At 31.5% G+C, this 18,259-nt stretch overlaps 3 protein-coding genes across 3 annotated transcripts; 1 reads left to right on the forward strand and 2 right to left on the reverse strand.

Moving 5' to 3' along the window:
* Positions 1-211: 211 nt before the first annotated feature.
* LOC103860229 lies at positions 212-4,029 on the reverse strand. Its single transcript, XM_033280365.1, has 5 exons — positions 3,012-4,029; positions 2,793-2,907; positions 2,576-2,700; positions 2,411-2,498; positions 212-2,305 (listed from the first exon to the last, which is right to left on the reverse strand). Exons 1-5 carry the CDS (start codon positions 3,265-3,267, stop codon positions 2,284-2,286), a joined length of 606 nt encoding a protein of 201 aa, XP_033136256.1. The 5' UTR covers positions 3,268-4,029; the 3' UTR covers positions 212-2,283.
* A 2,021-nt stretch (positions 4,030-6,050) lies between these two features.
* On the reverse strand, positions 6,051-8,232 carry LOC103860220 (protein ODORANT1). Its single transcript, XM_009137813.3, has 2 exons — positions 7,631-8,232; positions 6,051-7,108 (listed from the first exon to the last, which is right to left on the reverse strand). Exons 1-2 carry the CDS (start codon positions 7,891-7,893, stop codon positions 6,568-6,570), a joined length of 804 nt encoding a protein of 267 aa, XP_009136061.2. The 5' UTR covers positions 7,894-8,232; the 3' UTR covers positions 6,051-6,567.
* Positions 8,233-16,230: 7,998 nt separating this feature from the next.
* Positions 16,231-18,083, forward strand: LOC103860234 (flavonoid 3'-monooxygenase CYP75B137). The gene has a single exon (XM_009137823.3). The coding sequence runs from the start codon at positions 16,355-16,357 to the stop codon at positions 17,927-17,929; it is 1,575 nt and encodes a 524-aa protein (XP_009136071.2). The 5' UTR covers positions 16,231-16,354; the 3' UTR covers positions 17,930-18,083.
* Positions 18,084-18,259: the final 176 nt, after the last annotated feature.

Raw genomic sequence — 18,259 nt, forward strand, 5'->3', positions numbered from 1 at the left:
TTTGAAACAATCGAGCTAGAGCTGGAGCTTCTCCATGGTGGTAGGGTGGAGAGAAACGACGGAGCTGTCATCGTTGATTGCTTCATCGACGACAAGGCGGAGAAGACGAGACCAGACGAGAAGGAGAAGACCAGAGAAAAAAAAAAGAATGGATGCTTTGCTGACACGTGTTTCTAAAACCTACTTTAAAATCGGTCACAAAAGTCCTAACTTAAGGATCGGTAAGATGCATTATATTTAGTTTAGATTTAATTAAATGAGCTATTTTCTTTAAAAACCCAGTTAAGAAACAGGGATAATCATGGTCTTAGTGTTGACGGTTTTACGTTCCCATTTAACTTTGTCGTCGTATCATCTCATTTCAAATGATTTGACCTGAAAGTCTTAAAAACAACTTTAAAGTTAAACCGACACACACTTAATTTAACGTTTGACTTATTTGAATCATTAAGAATCTGACCACTTGTAGTTTAATAGCAACTGGTAGATAAGTAAGTACATACATTTCAATTTTAAGGGATTATGAGGTTGGTGAAAAAAACATGTCGTAAAGTTATTTAACCATTAATTATTTGCACTACTGAACTTGTTTTGAAGGTTAAGAAAAACCTATTCCCTAAAATTATTTTGCAGTTATGTTACTTACTGAACACATTTTGAAAACGATATGAAAGTCCAAACTGTGATACGGCTAAGATGCTTAATTCAATGGCTCTTACCGGTGTGACAACTGATTCAGCTCAGGGAGGATTGTGATGTTGATGTACATTGAGAAATTCCTCCACATACTCAACTTAATTTGATTAGAATCATATCATTTTTGAAGATCAAAAAAAAAGAAAAAATGGAAAGACCAAATATATATGGTCAAAGATGAAATATACCAAAATAAGAGCCACGGCCATTCTAAGCTAAAAGGTTCAAACGTTGATGGCGAATCTTACATCATCTCGTCTTATTCGTCGAGGTTATAATAATAGTTTACTATGTAGAGACCCGCGCCTTGCGCGGGGTGAGAATGTGTGGTAAATAATTCTATTTAGTTAAAAATTATGTGTATAGTGTGAAGAATACATGAATAACATATAATATTTGCATAGTTTGAGCTATGGTGATAAATTGTTCAGACATTGTTTTTATCTATGTTTGTTACTTTCTATGCAAATTAGTGAAACCTTAATGTTAAAAAAAACATGTTTAATATATGATGTTTAATTATAATATTTTTTCATAACGTTGAATCATAAACAAAGTGTACATTGTTAAGATGAAAATAATTATAAACTCGTGCAAACTGATCACTATTAAACGATATGGACCAGAAGTTGCGGAAATAAGAAATGATGGGCTCTTGAAATGAAGAAGAAATTATTAGAGCATACCAATTAAAAAAAAAAACAAATTATTGGCCCAATAGATTGCAACCTCCTTTTTTTTTTTTTGAAAATTCGATTTAGAATTAAGAACAAAATGATATAAAATGTTTAAAGCCTTTCAGCTTTATTGTAGCTATGCAATTAAAGAACTTTCTAGGCCCCCAAACCCACGCCCCCAAGCCCACAACCCATTTGAATAGAAGCAAAAGAACGACTTTTAGAATTATCGAGACATAGTGTTAAAAAAAAGAAGCAATTTTCGAGACATGGAGAAATTGACCAGCGATCATAACGAAGAAGTGATGGAAACATTCAACAAAGACAGATCTATGACTGCAACATGGCGGAAGAGAGTCGAGGATTTGATTCTCTGAAGCTTTGAGTTTTGCTCCAGATTTGGAGATCAATGAAGCGCAAGAGAGTTTCAATTGATCAGAAGGTGTTCGAGTGCAATCGGGCGTTTATCTCATTCCAGATCCAGTAGGTTGTAGATTGCCAAGCAAGGAAGGTGAGAAGTCGCAGAGGGCGTGATGATTTCCGGGTCGGCAGCGTAGTCATTTGATCTACTGTGTGTGACCATCGGCGAGTCGGCGTCAATAAGCATCTTCGAGCCCAGATTGCCAGCAAGATTCTATTCATTTGCTCTAGTATGTTTCAACTCGAAAACTCTTTTCCCAGGTATCGTCTAATTATATTTAAAACAATAGAAAACTTTGATCGAAAAATAATATATAAACGATTATAACTAAAAAGCTCAATAATTTTATTAAGATGCATAATTATAAAACTTAAAATAAATTGTTCTATAGCAAGATTCTGAAACACAAAACATAGATATAAAATGTAAATAGGGTATGAATTAAAAGAAAAAAAGCATTCAAGTTTGATCAACTCTCCATGTCTGAATTCATAATTCTGTGGTAGGAATCCTGTGACCAAACAAACATAAGTGGATAGAAATTAGTGTAACCTCTTCATAGTTTTCCGCCAACCACCAAATACATATGCAAAATATGTCCATATAGTGTACTTACTTTGATTTGAAGTTTTGAATTTCTGCCATGTCATGATCAAATAAGATTTGAGAACCACCTTCTAGGTTAGTTACATAGTTGAAGCCACCTATTTAAGAAACATAAAATGTTACCATACTAAAGAAATAATTTAGAGATTATAATCTAGAAAATCATATTGCTAACCTTCTCCCCACACGATACTCCATGACCTCAAAACACACAGATCGACTTTAGCAGTTGAGGTACGGTAGTAATTGTTCAAAGTCACGGCTTCCTTTCCATAGGCAACACACTTGATGTGCTTCAAGCTGTAACTACCATATTGTTAGCAACTTGATGTATATGAAAAGCATAGATCTATTTAGAAATTAAAATCATGGTATAAGTCAGAAGTTCAAACCCTATGTTAACCAAATAAAACTCCATCCTGGTCGTCTGATAAGAATAAATCTCGCCAGGTCCTAGATCTCCAATTTGTTGCAACTCCCCCACAGCAACTATAGCTCCACAAAGGTCTATAAACATAATGGAAAGTATATTAAAATTGTTAGGTCGACCATGTTAGAAGACACTTACACATAATCTATCATAATATAAATGAAAATATATACTAACTTACCAATAGAATACATTGGATGCAATAGACCTTTGAGTACAGAACTGAAGTTGGCAAGGCAAAGAAAATTTGAAGCAATGATGGGTTCAATCTTTGTAAGAACTGTTGTGTCTGTGAACTTAATATTGTATTTGCTCCTTGTTGTTCTTATCAACGCAAAAGAAGGCCTTAATTTGAAATTATATATCTCAAACCAATCACCTTCTTCAAGATAGATTCCTTTAGGAAGATAAACATCATCCGGCAAAGTTGCTTCCATTGTAAATCCCTGCAGATATTTATAAACAATAAGTTTTAATTATATTTTTATATTAGATCTAATAATATTTGAAAAGGATAGCTTACTTTCTCATCTCCTAATACCATTACACAATGCTGGGGTATTCCTCCTCTCATGGTATTCCATTTGCTGACGACCTTAACACGTATGGCATGTGTAGGTGTCAATGGCTGCAACTGAGAAAGGAAAAAATACTCTGCCATCGAGAAAAAACAAAGTAAGTTTCTAGTCTATTCTATGGTCTATGATGGAGAAGTTTATGTAAAATGTACTTTGCTTTATATACTGTTAGGTTCATTGCGATAAAATATTTCAGTGAACCAAATATGGGTATGTTAGCATAATCATAAATATTGTATATATATACATACCATTCTTCTGTTCGTCTGATTTATTAAAAATACGATGAATATATGTCCTTTAATTACTAACTATATAGTTATGGAGGTTGTTTAGTTTCAAGAAACTATATATATATTCTTTACTTTCTTCTCATCAGAAACATATATAACTTACGATCCTATATAATAGGGGTGGGCGTTCGGATACCCGTTCGGGTTCGGATCGGGTATTTCGGATTTTCGGGTATTTCGGTATAGAGGTGTAGAACCCGTTCGGGTATTTCTGTACTTCGGGTCGGGTTCGGGTATTTTTAGTTCGGTTTCGGTTATTTCGGATCGGGTTCGGATATTTAGATTTTGAAAAAAAAAAATTAAAATTTTCATTTTTCAAATTTCTTGTATTTAAATATATAACTTTCACTTAACTATTTTTTGTATTTTTAATAGATTGAATGGTTAATAGATTTGGACATAACATTTTCAAACTAAAAAGACATTAATTTGGTTATTGTTTTTAAATTTTGGATGTAATTTTTTGTTAATTGTTGAAATAAAAAGTTTGACATGTATTTTAAGTGCATAGCAAATCATCTTCTACGTAATTGTATGTATATCATATGAATTTAAAATATGTGTAGTATCAATATAAATATTTTATATAAAATGAAAGATGTAAATTAAAAATATAAGGTTAATTATACATATGTTCGGTTATCTTCGGATATCCATTCGGGTTCGGATATTACCCGTTCGGGTTCGGATATCCAATCTCTCCTAATTTAATACCCGTTCGGATATTTTGCTATTTCGGTTCGGATTTCAGTTCGGGTTTTTTGGATCGGGTTCGGGTGCCACTTCGGATTTCGGGTAAAGTGCCCACCCCTACTATATAATATAACATATACAGGCTAACGTTAAGAATCTCACAATTTTATGGAAGGAAAAATATATATCAAATTTAGTGCGTGGCCGCAAAGTTTGACATTTTTAATTAACTATTTTAGCTTTCATTTTATTTGTTACAGGAAAAGCGGGGGCGCAGAATATGAAATTCAGGTTAACAAATCCGACCGGGAGGCTGTTAGTGGGCTTTTATTTAGGTTAGTAACGTTATGAGGACATTCACAAAAGTCCATTAAATAAATAGATATGTCGTGATTGCTTATATGTTTAGAATGCTAGACTTGCTAAGTTGCATTGAAGTAGATAAGCTTATAACAATAGGTTCTATTGGATAGTATAAGTAGAATTGATAGACTTGAAATGAAAAATGTCAAAAGCGTAGTCCTCCTCTCACTTTGCTTCCTAGAAGTCTGTCATCGTCGCACCTCTGCAAAAATAATTTAGTTACTAGGTTAAGACCCGCGCCTTGCGCGGAATGAACATTATATATATAAATTATTTTATTTATTATATGTTTATAACATATTTTAAATATAAATATATATTGAATAATTAAAAAGGTCATTATCTACTATTTATATAATTAAATTGGTGCGAATATATAAATAAATTTAATAAATCGAAAAAATATTTTTTTTTATTTGATATGATAAATAATTAAATTTAAATGATAGTAACATATATATGGTATATGTTAATATTAATATTTATTAGATGATGTTTTTTGCTCATATTTTTTTTTATCATTTTTTATCTGTTATAGCAAAAAATCTAAATTAGTGATAACAAAATTTTCACTTTAGGAATAATGGTTTAAGTAATTTATAATATTTTAAAAATTAAGTTGTCAATATTTTTTCAAAATTTTTATCAAAAAAATATTCAAAGTAAAGTTCAAAATTACGATATTTATGTATTTTTATATGGCATATAGTTTAATTTAAAATGATACATATATTTATATATATTTTATTTTTGATACTTATTAAATGAGACTTTCAACTTATATTATTTTTCAGTTATTTGTATCATGTCATAACAAAAGTTTTAAATCATAGATCACAAAATTTGAATGTAAAACTTTTAACAGTTTTAGTAATTTATACTCGTTTTTAAAAATTCAAAATATAATATATAAATATTTTTTTTAATTTTTATTATATGGTTACTATGATTGTTTAATTTATTTTAATAGCTTAAAATTAAACAAATATAATTATAATACACACTTATTTTTATCAAATCTTTATTATTCAAAACATTAATTGTCATATATACTTTAGCCACATTAGGCAATTCCGTAATCTTATTTAAGGAAATAATGAATCACATTAATAATGTATTTATTGTGGTTTAATAAAAAGCTTATTATATATTTAAATGGACCAACATATTTCTCTAAGGATTCTAAGAATCATTATAGTGATGCCACGTGGCTACAAAAAAATGTTGTAATGCTTCTCAAATAATATATAGGGGATTGATCATTGTCTTGTTCGTCGAGGTTAACACGCAAAATGATGCATAAGGTTTAACGTTTATTAATTTGTATACTAATATTTATCTTAAGATTATTCATGCATACAAATCTATACAATAAAGAGAAGACAAAAAAAATACAACACATGCGCGAGTCCGGGAGAGGACATATATAGTGTCTCAAACTCTCAGTTTTATTCTAACCTAAACTTGGACCCTATAATAGCGAAAATATACATTCACATTATTTTCATACGACTTTCTTTGGATTTTGGATGGGAACATGTGAATAATTAAGTAATTAACTATACAAAACCTAACTGACTTGAACTTAATTATCTTTTCTTGACTTGGACGTATCCCCACATATACTATAGACCCCTAGACTAATGCGTAATACTTGGAAAACATGGTGCACCCTTGCTGAGTTTATATTTGCATGCATGTATGTACATGTATATATGCCACGTATGCATAAAACATGACACTAATTAATGCGTGTGTGTTGTGACTCATCTCCGTAGAGTTTCCATTATGTCATGTGGTGAGGAGAGAGTCAAAACCCAAAATCATGTACACCAAAGTCTTGGCAATAATCCAGAAACGTCCAATCATTGCCGTTGATTCCTTCCGGTGACCATATCGGAAAATCTGCTCCTGCGCCCGACATATTGTTGTCATGATGATATAATGTTCCACCAAAGCCATCGTTACTATCACTCCACGAAGCTTCAGCGGTAGTAGTTTCATCGGACCATAAATGACTAAACAATTCTTCATCATTATATATGTTACTAAGTAGATGATTTTCACTATCCGTGGAATTGTTTTGACCAGTAACCGTGCTGCTGCTTTCGTCTTCCGTAAGCGTGCCATTTGTCTCTTTGGTACTGCCGCTCCTTGGTTTCATTGAGATATCATCTGAAGTCGAGGAAAGGTTTTGGGGATTATAGGTGTTATTCGGTTCTTGGTTTAGAGGTTGATGTGTCATAGGGTCGATTCCCATCTTAACAAGTTTTTTCTTGATGTGAGTATTCCAATGGTTTTTTATTTCGTTATCAGTTCTTCCGGGTAACCTTGAAGCTATCTTAGACCACCTATAGTAAACCAATGATTTAAGAAATTATTAATCACAAGAATCTTTTTTTTTGTAACTTTGATCACAAGAATCTTATATAATATTTTACGAAGTGTTGGTGCAGATGTACTTGGAATATTAAAACAAGGAAATTGAAAAAAGTAAGTTAACACTATCTGAAGAGAAAGACATTACTTTGTCTTGAAGTTTATATCAAGGAAAAATACATGTAAAACGAATTAGTTCGTCTACATATTCTACTATTCAAAGTTTTTTATTTAAAATCTACTATTTTGAATCTTCTTTGGAACTATCTAATTTATGTTTTGGCACAATATACACAATCCACAATTGACACAACATATTTTCATTACTATACACGATCCAAACCACAAATTTTTAATTACCTTAAGTCTTTAGTTTTAGTTAACGTAAAACAATAAACATATTTTGAGAAGTTTTAAGCTTCAATGTAAGATACAAAAGATTGAGAATCGAAAAATTATGTGGAATTAACATATGATTAGTTATCAAAGCTTACTTGTTGCCGAGATGAGCATGAAGATCGATGACAAGTTGTTCCTCGTCGTGAGAGAGAAGGCCTCTTTTCAAGTCAGGCCGGAGGTAATTGGTCCACCGGAGGCGGCAGCTTTTCCCACAGCGGCGGAGACCAGCCAGCTTCGGCAAAGCACGCCAGCAACAATGGCCGTTGGTGAGTATGAAGTTTATGAGCTTCTTGTCTTCCTCCGCCGTCCACGGCCCTTTCTTCACCACCAGCTTGTCACAGCATGGCTGCCTCCCCATTAAATATTACTGCGTATATTACTTTCTTTTTGTTAATGTTATTGCGTATAATATGTTTGATTTTTATATATGTTCGAAGGGATTGATTATAACAGAGCAGAGGGAGGGAAGAGAGACGCGAAAATGAAAGCTATTGAGGATTGAAATCTCAACAGCTTGCAAGTTATGTCATAACTCATAAGCTTACCAAAGCTTACCCACCTATATATATATATATATATAACCTTCTGATCACACCTTTCCCCCAACATTATTATTAAATGAAATAAATATACACACGCATTTATATATGTTAATATATACATATATTTATCAATTTTGTCAAACGATTTCATATATATATATATATATAATATATATATATATATACTATAAATTTTTTATAAGATATATTAGAGCATCATTAGACCATCTCCAATGTATTCTTCTATTTTTACCTCTAAAATAGAGGAACTTTATAATAGAGATAAATTTTACTCCAATGTATTTTTTTAAAATATAGATATCTACATATATAGCAAAATATAGAGGAATGTTATTTCTTTCTCTATAAATAGAGAAAAAAATAGCAATCTCTATTTTAGAGGTATAAATAAAGATGAGTTGGAGTGATTTTGCATGTAAATGCTATTATAGAAATAGAAATAGAAATAGACGTGAGTTGGAGATGCTCTAGTGGTAAGTTTCTTTACAATAGTCTCTATAGATAAATATATTATTATTTGCTGATAAAGTAATCAATACTATTAAATTAGGAACATGCCCAGTTGATAATAGTTGAGTCCAACTTAAAATATAACTGTATCTAAAACTTAACTGCATAATGTTATATAACTGCATGTAAATGAATATGTTTTAATGTCCTATTTTAAAGGGATAACCACTTTAAGTCCTATTTTAAAGGGATAACCACTTTAAGTCATATTTCATATTTTAAATGACAACGTATATGGCAACAAAAAAATTTAAAACTATATTTTTGTATTTTTTTCATTATTTGGTGTTTTAAAAAAAATAAACCCTTATATATAGCAATACATGTGTAATACCAAAAAAAACCCCTTAGACAATTGGTCATGTACCATAAAAATATAAACGTTTATAAAGGTTAAAATTAATGCTCGACATTAAAAATACAATTTTGTAGCCATATATTTTTGTTATGTTTTTTGTTATTGGGTGTTCAAATAAAAATTATTTTTAGAATTTTAACCTTTTATTTGATTAATATAACACGTTATTTTATATAATTATGTATACAGTTACATTATTGACATCTCTTTCTATAATGATATGATAATTATTCCTCATAATTATAATAAACTTTGATATATTTTTTTCAGAAATTATTATCACACTACAAAAACATAACTTACATCTCAGCCCAAGAAATTATGATTTATTCAACTAGACATTAATTTTTTCAAATTTTAAATATTTTACACATACATTAAATTTATCAATTAGCAAAGCACGTGAAGTTAAAAATAGGGTTTAACAGGATTTAAGTGGAATTTTAATACAAATAAATATTCATATAAACTCAATTAGTTTAACGGGTTTTAAATAGGTTATTCGATTAAAAATATTTATTAAATGTGATTTTACTTAAAGTTATTGAAGACCATATTAACCCGTTTACATATATATATTTAACAGAATATATTAAAAATATAAATTTTCAAACATTTTTCAAAAAACATTGTTCGGTTTTCGGTGCGGGTTGGGTTTGATATTGGTTTTTGGATATAACATTTTAAGAACCATTCAAATATATAAGTCATGTCTAATAGAGTATTAGAGTTTGATTTTTGGGTCGATTACGAATCGGATTTTTTTAATACAAATATTCTTGACTAACTATGTTAGATAACTATTAAGAAAATATAATATGTTGTAATTTTTATGAATAAAGTTTAAAAATAATTTCTGAAATACATATGATATGTATATTTATGCAACTTGACATATTTAATATAATTACTAAAAATTATACTAAAGTAAATTAACATTAGACATAAATATGATTAATAAACATAAATATAAAATTAAATCATTCAAAAAAAGTTTAAAACAAAAATATACCCGCTCCTATACCCGCTCCAAAAATATACCCGCCCTTGAAAGGGCGGGTCAAAATCTAGTTATGTAATTAAAATTTGATGAGCAAAATTCTGTAGTGTGCCACCTGTAGAATAGTACCTCAAAATACAAGGGAGAGTCCCTTCTCACAGGTACGTTTCTTTTGTTTTTTGTTTTCTCTTTCTTGTTTGTCTTCTATTATTTCTTTTTTAATTAATAAACTTGATTTTGATCCGCACTTTAAAAGCGCGAGATTTATTTAATTTTAAAAATTCTATCGAAAAGATACATTTTTCACTGAAAGATATATGTATGTTTAAAACATTTGTAATCTAGTTACATTTATAATTACGATGATATTTTTGATAAAAAGTCTATAATTAAGATGATTGTATATGTTTAAAAGAAAATAAATTATAATTGTAAATTGTTTATAGATGGAGCCAAGATATTGGATTTAAAGAGATGTTCACTGTGTTGTAGACACACACGTTCAAATTGCAGAAGTAAATTTTGATTAGTAAAAAAACTATTTGTTTATTTTTTTTTTGTTTTGCATTGGTCTTGATTTATTTAATAATCAAACTAAGATGATATAATCCATAACCTATTGATGAATTTTTTTTATTCGTGTTAGTGAATCTGATTCTAGATGAAAAAATCTATAATATAAAAATAAAATATTTTTTTTTTAAATAAGTTATCAGAATAAATTTTTATCTCTATTTTTTTTACTAACATACCAAAACACTATTATGGTCTCTTTTTCTTAATTTACCTTTATGTTTACGAAGTATTTTAATTTCTTGTGCCATTATTTAATAAACTTGTATATGTAAACAAAATTATTTTCAAAAGATTTGTTTCCTTATTTAATGGACGAAATTAATAAAAAAAATGCTAAATTCACATTGTAAATAAATTAAAAATTAATGGCAGAATCCTAATATGGATTATGTTTTAATAGTATAGATGTAGCTAGAAACTAGTGCTTTGGAACACCACTACGCATGCTCTTAGTGGTTTAAACATTACATAAGATATAGCTTTTTAAATTATTAAAAAAACATATAGCTTTAATAAAACAAGAAAAAATGCTTGTTAAAAATGAAAAATAAAAATAAATTTTAACTCTCTAGCTACAGATTCTAGCGACAAACTTTAATATTCATTAACTAAAGAGAAGCATAGTTTTACTGTCTTAGTATTTAACGTGTTTCATAATATAGCATATATATATATAGCTCTTGTTTAGTTAGCGGCTGATTCTTAACAAATCAGATCAGAAAATACAGTTAACTATTTTGTGGGAATATATTAAAGATACAGAAATTATTGTAACTTATTGTATTATATACCTTTTTCACTAGATTATAATTAATCACAGCAATAGCAAAATAATATACATGCTCAAAATCAGAATTATGCATTGCTCGTTCATAAACATGTATATACTTTAAGGTACAGATAACATATGTATATACAGATGTCATGATGGGGAAACTACAACAGTTTTGAAGAAGATTTTTTGTATCTTACTTCATCTATATGAATATCTATTGCAATGATGTATTATACACACATACAGTGATTTCTTTAGGTTTTATATTGAATGGTTCATTTTCATATATTTTATTGATCAATTAGGAGTTAATTAGCTAAAAACTTAAAGCTGGTTATATAAATAAGTTTAATCTAGTATATAATGATTAAGGTTAAGAAGTATATTTTGTCTTACTTTGTCAAATCTGTCGCAAATAGGCTCAAAGAAAGGAGTGTTGGGGATGTTGCATTTGGTTGGTGAAAATGACTTTGGAACTAATGTGAAAGGATAGGGTGCGTGCCAACGTACGCAATCACACGTGCGACTCATATGCTTTTTACCCAAATGCTTGTTTCTATATCAAATAAATACATAAGTTCGTATGTTAATGTTTTATAGTCCCACGATTTCATAGCTAATTTTAATCCACATGCATAGGTTCGTATGTTTTATACTAATTTTAATCCACATGCATAGGTTCGTATGTTTTATACTCCCACGTACGATTTCATAGCTATTTAGATAATCCACATACAAATAAACAAAATAAATAAACAATATATTGCAAAGAATGAATAACACTCCAAATCAACAAACTAACCTTTTTACTAGAACGAATATATCTCGTCGTCGATACGGTACACAAACATAAACGAATATGTATCTGACACGTAGGTGCACACGAATATATCTCGTCGTCGATACGGTAACACAAACATAAACGAATATGTATCTGACACGTAGGTGCACACGTATAATCATTACATCAATTTAGGTTCTGGACAGTTCTGATCTTGCGACTTGTAAGTGACTTGCAATTTTGGGTTCATGATATTGTTACAAAGTAGTCTTTGTTTCAATATTTAAACTAAAATATTCTTTATCGTATCAATTTACACAAATGTTTACCAGACGTGTGAATCTATAACTAGGTGCTTTGTTTTAGAAATATACAACTTAATTTGGGCCATTGAAGTCAATGCCGAAGCGCTTATTCATTTGATTTCAACCTGAAACTAGTTTTTAAGGAAAGGTTCTTGGCTTTTAATTCAGATGGATTGGGATACAAGAAATCCGCAATTTACATTATTATTTCTTATAGAACCTCTATATGTTCACGTGGTAATTAATCAGAAGTGTGTTATATTTCATTATTTCTGCTCTACGCGACATTGACAAAGTTAATTTCCATGACATGATCAACTAGTAGTTAATGCTTTGGCACTCTTTTCTTTTCTTGATTCCGATTTCGCTGACTTGTGTTTCGTGCTACGATTTGTCCACGCCAGATACATATGTTCTTACTAGATTTTTTACAAAACATAAATTTTCTTACTACGATTTGTCCACGCCAAATACATATGTTCCCACTTCTGACGTACAAAAATCTCCGTTGCATTGCCCTGTGGCTGTGAATCACTAGATTCACTACTCTTATATATCTCGTTGGTTGAATCATTTTTCGGTAAGTAATACGTACGTATATTTACTAAATTTCTATCTTATCAAAATAATAAAATAGATTAGGCAGTGGTTATCAAACTATCGTACAACTTGTGCCTCATGTCTTCTTTGTTAATCATGGTCCCCAGATAAAATGTAACACACACAAGTCCCAAGTGTTTGTTTGCGTGTGATTAAGACTAACCCTAATGGCAGAAAAACAAATAAAATATTTTACGGTTGCTCGTCAACAAAAATGCATCTCTTTTGTCAAAAAAAAAAAACAAAATGTATCTCTAAATATACATAAGCGGAAGGACACTGCCGACTTCTGACCACAATTCTATTGCAAATCGGTTTTAAAATGTCTTTTCTGATTGATTCCGACAAATAATATCCTATTTATTTGGCAAAAAGAATCCTATTTTTCTTGTTAAAAATAAATGAATTGTAACGAAATAGTTTGTTTGTCAAGAATTTTATGTTGTTTAAGAATGACTTGTAAAAATAAAGATCTGGACTATGTGAGGTCCCCTTAATTATTAGCATAAAAGGTCTCCAAAATATCCAAGTTTTTTAAACTCAAATAAAGTGACAGTTCAACACCTTAGTAATCGATACTTCCGCCCTAAACCCCACCACTTTCTTCTATTTCTACAACTCTCATGTACTAATTATTACTAGTAGTTAATTAAAATTCAAGACTCTTAATCATCGCTTGTTCCATTAATCAAAGTTTAAAATCATCTTCTTGCTTTATTCCCATTTTAAAGTCACCATTTACGTTACTCATGAGTAATGCCATCGTCACTATATTATGCATGCATATATATATCAACATAAATGTATGGAACTCTATAAATAAACGAGGTGCCATTATTATTGTACGTTTGTAACAAGCCACTTTTGTCCCCTCCCACCTACTGTATACATGTATAAAGTATACATACATGTTCATTTTCTGTAGAAAACGTCATGTTGGTGAAAATCAAAAGATTTGTGTTGAACAAATAAATCCTTCTCACTGCATAGTGTGAGTGACACATTGCGTACCCTTTAAAAGAGTCTAATTTGTGTGTAGAAACCTTAAAAAATGAAGACATGATATATTTGCTATTTAGCTATTATGCTATATATTGTTAAATCATATTAAGAAGTATAGATTTTACGACTTAATACACATTGGCCTCTATGAGGGAGTCATGGACACTCTCATCTCTTACTTGAATATACAGTTGGTCAATCTGGAAAGTGAACTTAGGTTTATCTGGGAGATGATATGGGTTTGGTTCTCTTTTGGAATGCTATTCCTCAACCTTCAGTAATAAAAGTCCTTACATAAAAACGATGTTTTCTTGTACAAATTCAGTTAAGTGATTTAAATATTTAAACATACAAAGGATTCGTTCAAAAAAAAAACATACAAAGGAAAATGTTTTCAATCAAAAAACATAATTTAGGCTTCTTGTTGGGTCTTGCATTGAGATGATCAAATATTTTCAAGGCCCAAATTATTTCTCAAATTTTAGGCCCAGGATAGTTTCAATTATTCCAAACTAAGTCCCATACACGTTTTTATTCAGACCAATTCGAAGCTGACCAACCGAAGAAAACCAAACTCAAGTTTTTCTAACACCAAAAGGCAGCACTGCCAGTAACAGTTGCATGATTATAAAATAGCAAAGCCGATTTCAAATTTTCAGATGCAGACACCAATTTTTTTCCCAATGCTACAACAAGAAGCGGCAAAATTAGAATTGGAAGGAATAAATTGGTAATGAAAGAGAGCGGAAACGTTTTAGAGAAAGTGAAGAAACATAATAAGAACGTTGATGATGAACTAACAAAGAGAGCCAAAGATGTGCATGAGAAAGAATTCGAGCTAGCTGAACTGAAGCCAATGCCGTGTTATTTGGAGAAACATGTGTGGTTAAAATGTTGAGAACATCAATGACACTATAATGTAGCGGTTTCGTTAGGAGTTTCACGTATTGCGCACGTCTAGTCAGACATTGAGTAGGTTATTAGGTAAAGTAGAAGAAAATAAAAGAGTTTTAAAAGGAGGAGAGAAGAAGCTTATGGGATCTGCTAAGAATGTATGGATTCATGAAAGTTTGTGTGTTTTGGTCTCAAAATAATGTTGACGCAATTTAAAGTTAACTCGCGTTTGTTGACCTTATTTTTGAATGTAGTAGGAATTTAACCATTAGTTTGGTTCATTTTATATACAAAATATATAATATAGAGCTCCATTGTTTTTCTTTGACCCAAATATAGAGCTCTATTGTTTGCATTTGTCATTTGTTTTTGACGTCTACTGTGTATTTTTCATTCGTCTACATTTAACTTTGTCAAGAAAAACGATTAGCTCATTGGTTTGTAAAATGCAAATGCTAAATTGAAAAACTGAATGTTAACTTGAAAAAAAATGAGTGTTTTGACTTTTGAACAATTTCAATAGAAAACCATTTCTTTTAATCATTTAATTTTTAATTACGAGAACTTAGAATTACTGAATTTATTCTACCGTTTTGATCTTAATATAGTTTTCATGTTGGAATAAAATTGAGCTAGATCCTGTGGGCTAGCCGGTCTTACAAGTAACACCAACAACCGACATTAAAAAGGCAAAATAATAAAATTAGTTCACAATGTTGAAAAGTCTTGTATTTTCCTTTTAACGCATTTAAAAAATAACCAAGGTAAACAAAATAAAATCAGCAATCACACAATAAAAAAGGCAAATTCAACCTATTACTACTATTATTAATTAATGGATAATTGATAAGGTTTTGGAATATTCACAAGTGGAGTGATGTGTTAGTACACCATTAAATTCTTCTTTGAATTATTGAATGGGACTTCAACACTGGGGGCGACTGAGTCAAGATTGGCGTTTATAACTCTTCTCTCATTAATATTAATATTAAAATATTTATTTATTTATTATTATTCTTAGTATTATTAAATGCCTATACCCTCTCACAATGCAAAATATCTTTTCGTCTATTTTAAAGATTTTTTACTCATGAAATTAGTAACTACTGTATAACATTTCAACTGGTTTTACTAAAATATTTAATTTGTGTAAATAAGTTACATCGGTTTAGTGTTACTTTTCTGCATGCTTTTTTTTTTAATGCATGCAAGGTCTTATACTAATATCAACGCCGTCGCAAATCTTTCACTTTTGAGTTTCGAATATATGAAGGAGCCTAAGAAATTTCTTACAAGTTGATATTATAATATATTAATAATAAAATAATAACATCATTCTCCCGGAGCCTACAATATAAATCTCCATGCTCCCATCTTATCTACCACCACACAACACCAAACCCTCCAGTAACCAAAGTCTCTCAAACACAGAGATTGATCTTTGTCAGGAAGAAAATGGAAGCGACTTCGTCTAGCTTCACTCTCTCCACGATCCTCAACACAGAGGATCCATACAGCTCCATCATGCTCGCCGTAGCTGCTCTCGTCGCCATCTTCTGCTACTTCTGGATTCAAGGAAAGGCTAAGTCCAAGAACGGCCCACCGTTGCCTCCGGGACCATGGCCACTTCCCATCGTGGGAAACCTCCCGTTCCTAAACTCCGACATCCTCCACACACAGTTCCAAGCCCTAACTCAAAAACACGGCCCTCTCATGAAAATCCACCTCGGCTCCAAACTCGCTATCGTCGTCTCTTCCCCAGACATGGCTCGCGAGGTTCTCAAAACCCACGACATAACCTTCGCGAACCATGACCTCCCCGAAGTAGGGAAGATCAACACTTACGGTGGAGAAGACATCCTCTGGTCTCCTTACGGCACCCACTGGAGAAGATTACGTAAGCTCTGCGTCATGAAGATGTTCACCACGCCGACTCTCGAGGCTTCTTACTCCACTCGCCGCGAAGAAACCCGACAAACCGTTGTTTACATGTCGGAAATGGCTCGCGACGGGTCTCCCGTAAACCTCGGAGAGCAGATCTTCCTCTCTATCTTCAACGTCGTGACGAGGATGATGTGGGGAGCTACCGTTGAAGGAGAAGAGAGAACGAGCTTAGGAAACGAGCTCAAAACCCTAATATCTGATATCTCCGACATAGAAGGGATTCAGAACTACTCGGACTTCTTCCCCATGTTCGCGAGATTTGACTTCCAAGGACTTGTTAAGAAGATGAAGGTCCACGTGAAGAAGCTAGATCTTTTGTTCGATCGTGTTATGGAGAGTCATGTCAAGATGGTGGGGAAAAAAAGCGAGGAAGAAGAAGATTTTTTACAATATTTGATTAGGGTTAAAGACGACGATGAGAAAGCTCCTCTCTCGTTGACTCACGTAAAGTCACTGCTTATGGACATGGTTCTTGGTGGCGTGGACACATCGGTTAACGCATCGGAATTCGCAATGGCGGAGATCGTTAGTAGACCAGAAGTTTTCAAGAAAATCCGACAAGAACTAGATCAAGTTGTTGGTAAAGACAGCATCGTTGAAGAGTCGCATTTACCAAAGCTTCCTTATCTACAAGCTGTTATGAAAGAGACTCTTAGGCTTCACCCTACTCTTCCTCTTCTTGTGCCTCATCGGAACAGCGAGACCTCTGTGGTTGCGGGGTACACTGTGCCTAAAGACTCGAAGATATTCATCAACGTTTGGGCGATTCATAGAGATCCTAAGCATTGGGATGAACCAAACGAGTTTAAACCTGAGAGGTTTTTGGAGAACTCGCTTGACTTCAATGGAGGTGACTTTAAGTATTTACCTTTTGGATCGGGGAGGAGGATTTGCGCGGCGATTAACATGGCTGAGAGGCTTGTTCTGTTCAACATTGCGTCGCTTCTTCACTCTTTTGACTGGAAAGCTCCTAAAGGACAGAAGTTTGAGGTTGAAGAGAAGTTTGGGCTTGTTCTTAAGTTGAAGAGTCCACTTGTGGCTATTCCTGTTCCAAGGTTGTCTGATCCCAAACTCTACACAGCTTAAATAACTAAATGAAAATTTGGTTCAGGGAAGTTGATTGTGATTTACTTTTATTTTATTTTGTGGTGAGAGTTTTTAATATTTAAATGCTTTGTAAAAATGGAGTGTGTGAAGACGCATATCTGATTATATATAATAAATTTATTTATTTATATAATGTTTTAGAGCATCTCCAATGTATAACTCTATTTTTTCCTCCAAAATAGAGTAAAAGTGAAAATAGAGTAAAATTGTTTCAATTATATTCCATATTCCACTCCATAATAGAGTGATGAACAAACAAAAAATAAATTACTCCATTTATGAAGTAAATTTCATTATGGAATGAAATAT

The sequence above is a fragment of the Brassica rapa genome, chromosome A01 (assembly GCF_000309985.2).
Source record: "Brassica rapa cultivar Chiifu-401-42 chromosome A01, CAAS_Brap_v3.01, whole genome shotgun sequence".
NCBI classification, from domain to species: domain Eukaryota; kingdom Viridiplantae; phylum Streptophyta; class Magnoliopsida; order Brassicales; family Brassicaceae; genus Brassica; species Brassica rapa.

Coding starts and splice junctions, on each gene's coding strand:
- LOC103860229 (XM_033280365.1), bottom strand. CDS start 3,267: ATGGAAGCAACTTTGCCGGATGATGTTTATCTTCCTAAAGGAATCTAT. Junction 2,908..3,011: donor GCATCCAATGTATTCTATTG/GTAAGTTAGTAT, acceptor TTATGTTTATAG/ACCTTTGTGGAGCTATAGTT. Junction 2,499..2,575: donor GAGTATCGTGTGGGGAGAAG/GTTAGCAATATG, acceptor TTTCTTAAATAG/GTGGCTTCAACTATGTAACT.
- LOC103860220 (XM_009137813.3), bottom strand. CDS start 7,893: ATGGGGAGGCAGCCATGCTGTGACAAGCTGGTGGTGAAGAAAGGGCCG. Junction 7,109..7,630: donor CATGCTCATCTCGGCAACAA/GTAAGCTTTGAT, acceptor GGTTTACTATAG/GTGGTCTAAGATAGCTTCAA.
- LOC103860234 (XM_009137823.3), top strand. CDS start 16,355: ATGGAAGCGACTTCGTCTAGCTTCACTCTCTCCACGATCCTCAACACA.